The sequence below is a fragment of the Aethalodelphis obliquidens genome, unplaced genomic scaffold (genome assembly GCF_003676395.1).
Source record: "Aethalodelphis obliquidens isolate GAN/ISIS:26980383/991018 unplaced genomic scaffold, ASM367639v1 scaffold53, whole genome shotgun sequence".
NCBI lineage: Eukaryota > Metazoa > Chordata > Mammalia > Artiodactyla > Delphinidae > Aethalodelphis > Aethalodelphis obliquidens.
Window position 1 is genome coordinate 411,632 of NW_020837997.1, and position 7,172 is coordinate 418,803.

At 44.5% G+C, this 7,172-nt stretch overlaps 1 protein-coding gene across 1 annotated transcript; it reads left to right on the plus strand.

The window, feature by feature from the left end:
- Positions 1-4,891: 4,891 nt before the first annotated feature.
- On the plus strand, positions 4,892-6,249 carry LOC113608338 (olfactory receptor 56-like). Its single transcript, XM_027084470.1, is given in 5 exon segments — positions 4,892-5,111; positions 5,114-5,458; positions 5,664-5,905; positions 5,907-5,983; positions 6,207-6,249. Coding segments are annotated over 5 exon segments (861 nt in total). The 5' UTR covers positions 4,892-4,957.
- The last annotated feature ends 923 nt before the right edge of the window (positions 6,250-7,172 follow it).

The following is a 7,172-nucleotide window of genomic DNA, read 5'->3' on the forward strand; positions in this document are numbered from 1 at the left end:
ATGGATCCTGGCTCTGTCCCCATCTGCCCACCACCGTCTCCTTGACTGTTCACTTTCTCCACACCCCTTTTGCTGAGAGGAGGCTGTTGCCTGTCTGAGGCCCACTGTTTGAGCTAGAGAGTCACAGGGAGGCTGAGGGTGACGTGGACACCCACAGCTGGGCTGAGAGGTTGGTGGGAGCTGAGGAAGGAGTTCAGAGCTGGGGGGCTCCTCCCTGACCCCTCTGACCCAGTAAGTGCAAACACATGGAAGGATGAAGAAATGATTTTAATGCTGGAATCTCCTCCACAGGGTATCTGCTGAATTGGTTTTCCTTCAGGGAACCCACTTAAAGGTGAGTGAGGGTCATTTCCTGTCACCCCCTTCTCTCCTCTTTGCTGCATCTATTACTAGTTGCTGGTCATTTCGCATTTATATTTAATTATCAGCATTTCTACTGTTGGTAGGAATGTAAATTGATAGAGCCACTATGGAGAACAGTATGGAGGTTCCTTAAAAAACTAAAACTAGAACTATCATATGACCCAGCAATCCCACTACCGGGCATATACCCTGAGAAAACCATGATTCAGAAAGAGTCATGTCCCACAATGTTCATTGCAGCTCTATTTACAATAGCCAAGACATGGAAGCAACCTAAGTGTCCATCAACAGATGAATGTATAAAGAAGATGTGTCACATATATATATAATGGAATATTACTCTGTCATAAAAAGAAATGAAATTGAGTTATTTGTAAAGAGGTGGATGGACCTAGAGACTGTCATGCAGAGTGAAGTAATCCAGAAAGAGAAAAACAAATACCATATGCTAACACATATATATGGATTTAAAAAAAAAAAAAGTTCTGAAGAACCTAGGGGCAGGACAGGAATAAAGACACAGACATAGAGAATGGACTTGAGGACATGGGCAGGGGGAAGGGTAAGCTGGGGTGAAATGAGAGAGTGGCATGGACATATTTACACTACCAACTGTAAAATAGATACTAGTGGGAAGCAGCCACATAGCACAGGGAGATCAGCTCGGTGCTTTGTGACCACCTAGAGAGGTGGGATAGGGAAGGTGGGAGGGAGATGCAAGATGGAGGAGATATGGGGATGTATGTATATGTATAGCTGATTCACTTTGTTATACAGAAGAAACTAACACACCATTGTAAAGCAATTATACTCCCATAAAGATGTTAAAAAAATTATCAGCATTTCTTCTTCCTGTTGTTGTCTGCCTCTTTCAGCTTTTTTTTTTTTTTTGGAGTAGGTGGAGGGCACATACCTTTTAGTGTTATTTGTCTTTGTCTTTCCTTTCTTTCTTCTAGTCCTTTTCATTTGATCTATTTCTCTGTTCTTCTTTCTAAAGAAAGAAAATGTATCATTGACCTTTTTCTTTCCTCTTTCCCTCATTTTGGATTGGGGGCCATAGTGTTGGGTTCCTGGGTTGAAGAGTGGTTAACAGGAGGAAAGAGGATGAGTGGGGAGACATGGAGGTAAAGGGGCAGGAAGCAGAGGGCTGATATGTGACATAGAGTCAGCTTGTCCCCCAAAGTATATTTTAGATACAAGGTGGCTTCTTTATGGTGTCATTTCTCAGAAGAAAAATGCAGCAGAAAGGAATGAAGTTAATGAGCAGGAAATGAATATGTGAGATGCTAGAGTTTCTTGAGTTGTTTGCATACAATCAATCATTTGACAGTATTTACTGAGCACATAATACATGCCAGTCACTGCTCTAAGAGCCGGGGATCCTCCCATGAGAAAAAGTGGCATCGGGGGATATAGGTTCTAGTTGGAAAGCAGAAAACAAATTCATACGAGTTAAATGTAGCATGCCCAATGGTGTTGAATGCTAAGAGAAACATAAGGCAGGGAAGGAATGGGGTGGGAAGAGGGATTTCAACTCCAAATAGGTGTGAGGAAGCCCTGGCTGAGAAAGTTAGTTAGGAGGTGAGTGGACCAGGTGGAGCGTATGTGGGAAGAGATTTCCATGAGTAGGCAAGAACAAGGACCAAGGCCTCCGAGGCTGGTGTGGGAGGAAACACAGGATGCTGGTGAGATGAGAGTCATGGGAATTCTGGGGAGAGCAGAAGGAAAGGAGGTCTGGGTGGTGATGGAAGTTCTGCTGATAAAAGCATTCCTTTATTCTGCTTCAAGAACCCATCTTCTTAGACAGATGGGTTCACTTTAGTGCTGTGTGCAAAGAGACTGGGATGGGGGCAAGGATGGAATGAATGATGAGGCAAATTCAGTTAGGGGCCACCATCAACCAGGGGAGCGGTGATGACAGTGTGGCCAGGTGAGATGGGCAAGATTGTGAAGTGGTCAGAGTTACATACATTTTGCAGGAAGAACCAGCAGAGATTTATGATGTGGGGATGTGTGAGGGAAGGAGAGGTTCAATGTGACCCATGTGTTGTACCCTTGGAAGCTGGACAGACCTGCCCTTAATTTACCTGGGAAGAAGGTTAGACCAGATGTTTCTCCAGAGGAAACCAAGGACTCTATTTGGTCACTTTAGGTAGCATAAGCCCATTGCACATCCAAGTGGAGGTGATGAGTACACAGTGGTATAAGAATTAGAATTCAGGGCTTCCCTGGTGGCACAGTGGTTGGGAGTCCGCCTGCCGATGCAGGGGACATGGGTTCGTGCCCAGGTCCGGGAAGATCCCACATGCCGCGGAGTGTCTGGGCCCATGAGCCATGGCCACTGAGCCTGCGCGTCTCTAGCCTGTGCTCTGCAATGGGAGAGGCCACAACAGTGAGAGGCCCACGTACTGCAAAAAAAAAAAAAAATTAGAATTCAAAGGAGTTTAAATGTCATTAATCAACTGTATGATATTGTAGTATAAGGTGGTGGGGGGTTGTGGGGGGGAGAAGAGGACGTGTAGAGTGCATGTCTTTGAAGGTGCATGTAGCTGAATGATTCTGCACACAGTACGTCCTTAGCACAAGAGGAGGAATTTCTGGTGTGAGGTCTATGGGACCTGGTTGGTTCAGTTGATTGGTTTAGTCTGGGGCTAATATGGCCAAGATGGTATTTGAAGGCTGTAGGAACAGTGATTTGCTCCTGTAGGACCTCCCCACTAGCTTCAACATCACACCTTTGTGTTGTTGTTGGCAAAGACACCTGCGCATGTCTTTTTTGGGCATGAGTCAGGACGTGCTCCATTCTGTAAGATCTCAGCTCACAGAGCCTGCTTCCGTGGTGGTGGATCTGGGCAGGCCTATCCTAGTTTTTGAAATTACTCTGTTTCTTCACACAAAGAGTGTGTTCTGTGGGGTTGACGTGTTTCCTCTTTGCAAGGAGGTAAGGTAGACATGAATACACCCCAAACAAATGTCACCTGGATGCCACTATCATCCATTTGCAGAGAAGTCCTGTTTCTTTTTTAATACCTCAATATTGTTCTTACTATATCACTCACTATCCCTCAGAGGAAGAAATATAACAGTGAACTAGTATATTGAGGTCAAGAACAAGGGCTCCATCAGTTAAAGGGGGAGTCTCTCTACTTTGAGAAAATGGAAGCGGCAGCCATGTATTACTTCATCATGATTATTCTATTCAATCAACACTTACGTACTGAAGGTTATACTATGAACTAGGCAACCTTTCTAGGGGCTGCCAATGTCATGGTGAATAATAAATGGTGCTTTTATTCCAGTGGGATGAGACAGACCATAAAAGTTTAAAAATGTAAGCATGTGTGTGTGAAATGGTATAAGTGCCGTGGAGAAACCAAGAGCAGGGGTTGAAAATGCAAGACGTTTATAACTTCAGTGACTTTCACAGAAGCCATCTCTAAAGAGGTTGGCATTTGAATAAATATCTGAAGCAGATGAGAGACAGAAATCTGAGGAAAGAGCATTCCAAAGAGAAGAAAACGCAAAGATCCAAAGGTGGGTGTTTGTCCAATTTGTCCAAGGAAATTCAAGGAAGCACAGTGAGTGAAGGGGACACAGTCGGAGATCAGGTCAGAGGTATCGGTGTATATGAGTGTGTGTGTGTGTGTGCGTGTGTGTCTGTGTCTGTGTGGGTGTATCATGTAGGGCCTTGTGTGCCGCTGCAAGGATTTGGGCTTTATTTGGAGTAATTTGGGGAGTCACTGAGTTACTTTCAGCAAGAGAATTACATCATATGACTTACATTTTAAGCAGACTCATTTGAATAGTTATGAGAGCAGACTCAAGGGATTCAAGGATAGATGTCAAGAGACTGGATAGAAGCCTACTATAGTCCATCTGAGAGAAGATGGTGGCTTGGACCAGGGCAGTTGCAGTGGGCATAAGCATTCATTGGATTCTGAGGTATTCTGAATGTACAGCCAAGAGGCTTTACTGATGCTTTGGATCTAGGGAATAAAAGACATAGAGGAATTAAAAAATGATTTCAAGGTATTTGGCCTAAGCAAAATAAAGAACATCTCAAGTCTCCATTACCTTCCTTTATTGTAACATATATGAATGATCTCTTGGGGATGAAATGGTCCAAGTCCTGCTAGAGATAGTTTACTGAGTCCATTTAATCCCAGCTAAAAACAGTCAGTGCCATGTGGGAAAGCCAATGTTTTGCCTGTTGAAGGATTGTCCAACAGTCCTGTGACACATAAACTAATTCAGTTTCTATTCTTCTTGGTATGAATACGTACAAATGTAGATAAATGGTTCAATTCTATGAGCTAGCAAAGATCCTATGATCCGTGTCATGGGAAAAATGAACGAATATACTCTTGTGTGTCCCTAGGCATATATTGTTGTGCTCTAATAAATTACAAAAGATACAGAAGACTGAAGAATAATAATCCAGAGATAAATAAAGACGTGTCACTCAATCTTAGAATTTCTCTGCCCATGTTCTCAGGTGACTGGGAACAACTGATCCATGGGATCTATAGATGGCTTCATCCTCTTGGGAATCTCTTCTCATAGCCAGACTGATCTTGCCCTGTTCTCTGTGGTTATGGTGGTCTCCAAAGTTGCCCTCTGTGGCAATGTCCTCCTCATCTTCCTCATCTACATTGATCCTCGTACACCCATGTACTTCTTCCTCAGTCACCTCTCCCTCATGGACCTCATGTTGGTCTGTGCCACTGTGCCCAAGATGGCAGCCAACTTCTCTCTGGCTGAAAATCCATCTCCTTTGTGTGTTGTGGCATACAGATTGTTTTTCTCATCTCTCTTGTGGGATCTGAAGGGCTCTTGCCGGGACTCATGGCTTATGACTGCTATGTGGCCATTAGCCACCCACTTCACTATCCCATCCTCATGAGTCAGAGGGTCTGTCTCCAGATTGCTGGGAGTTCGTGGACTTTGGGGATAATAGATGGAATGATGCAGATGGCAGGAGCCATGAGCTTACCGTACTGTGGCTCAAGGAATGTGGACCACTTCTTCTGTGAGGTGTCAGCTTTATTGAAACTGGCCTGTGCAGACACATCCATTTTTGATACCCTTTTTTTTTGTTTGTTTGTTTTTTGCAGTACGCAGGCCTCTCACTGTTGTGGCCTCTCCCGTTGCGGAGCTCAGGCTCTGGACGCGCAGGCTCAGTGGCCATGGCTCACGGGGCCCAGCTGCTCCGCGGCATGTGGGATCTTCCCGGACCGGGGCACGAACCCGTGTCCCTTGCATCGGCAGGCGGACTCTCAACCACTGCGCCACCAGGAAAGCCCTGATACTGTTTTTTGCTTGCTATGTATTCATGCTGCTCCTGCCCTTCTCCATCATCGTGGCCTCTTATGCTCACCTCCGGGGATCTGCGCTCCCCATGCACACTGCTCAGGCCCATAAAAAGGCTCTGGCCACCTGTTCTTCCCACCTGACAGCTGTGTCCCTCTTCTATGGGGCAGCCATGTTTATCTATCTGAGACCCAGGGGCTGCCAGGCCCCAAGCCATGACAATGTGGTCTCTTATCTTCTACACAGTCCTTACTCCGATGCTCAACCCTCTCATTTATAGCTTGAGGAATCGGGAGGTAATGGGGGCCCTAAAGAAGGGGCTGGGGCTTCCCTGGTGGTGCAGTGGTTGAGAGTCCGCCTGCCGATGCAGGGAAAACGGGTTCGTGCCCCGGTCCGGGAAGATCCCACATGCCGCGGAGCGGCTGGGCCCGTGAGCCATGGCCGCTGAGCCTGCGCGTCTGGAGCCTGTGCTCCGCAACGGGAGAGGCCACAACAGTGAGAGGCCCGCGTACCGAAAAAAAAAAAAAAAAAAAAAAGAAGGGGCTGGATCGTTGCGGGATTGGCAGTCGGCACTGACGGCCAGGGCATCTGCTACCTGGTGCTGCCACCTCCTGGTTGCATAATGCTGCAAAGTCATTCACCCTTTGGGAGTGTCTATTTCCTCATCAATAAATGAGAATCGTGACACCTGCCTTACCTCACAGGGATTCTGTAGGGATCACTGCATGTAAATCTAAAGCCCCATGACGAAGCAATGCATTGTCGTTCTTGTCATTATTGATCATTTATGAAGTCCTTGAAGTAAATTCACTCTATTTCTTAATTCTTCTTGGTTATAACTGTGTTTTGTTGAACGCTTACTATGTGCTGGGCACTGTCCTTTTTCCTTTATGTGTCATCTATATTATTAAATTGATGATTTTACCTAATAAATATGGATATTAAAAAAAAACTTTCTAGATGGCAGAAATTGAGTCTCTATAATTCCTTCTTGGGTGGTCCCTAGTCTTCCATGAGAGGTTTTATAAAACTTCCTTTAAGAGATATAAATATATCCTTAACTGCTTAGAAATTATTTGTGTATTTTCAATACCTGGCTCTGTGCCTTATAGACAACAGTTGCTTAATAAAACTTTATTGAATAAATGCAGGAAGAGGCATCTAATGGGATAATATATATGAAAACATTTTTAAAAGCACTCTTCACATACCAAATTTGCTGTGGCAACTGTAATTATTTCTGTACTTCAAGTTCTGCAAAAGTAAAACTATACATTTTGGAAGTTGAATATTAGGACAGAAATAAAGACAGAAATTGAGCCATTATTTTATATCTTACATATCAGACAGGGTCCAGCCAGGAATAAAACCATATCTATTATTTTAGCAGAAAAAAATGTAGTGTAAAGAGTTGTTACCCAGATATTTGAGATCTGAAATGACAAAACAAGAACACTAAGGATTGAAGAGGAAAAAACAACCTGCAGAAAGAAGCTACT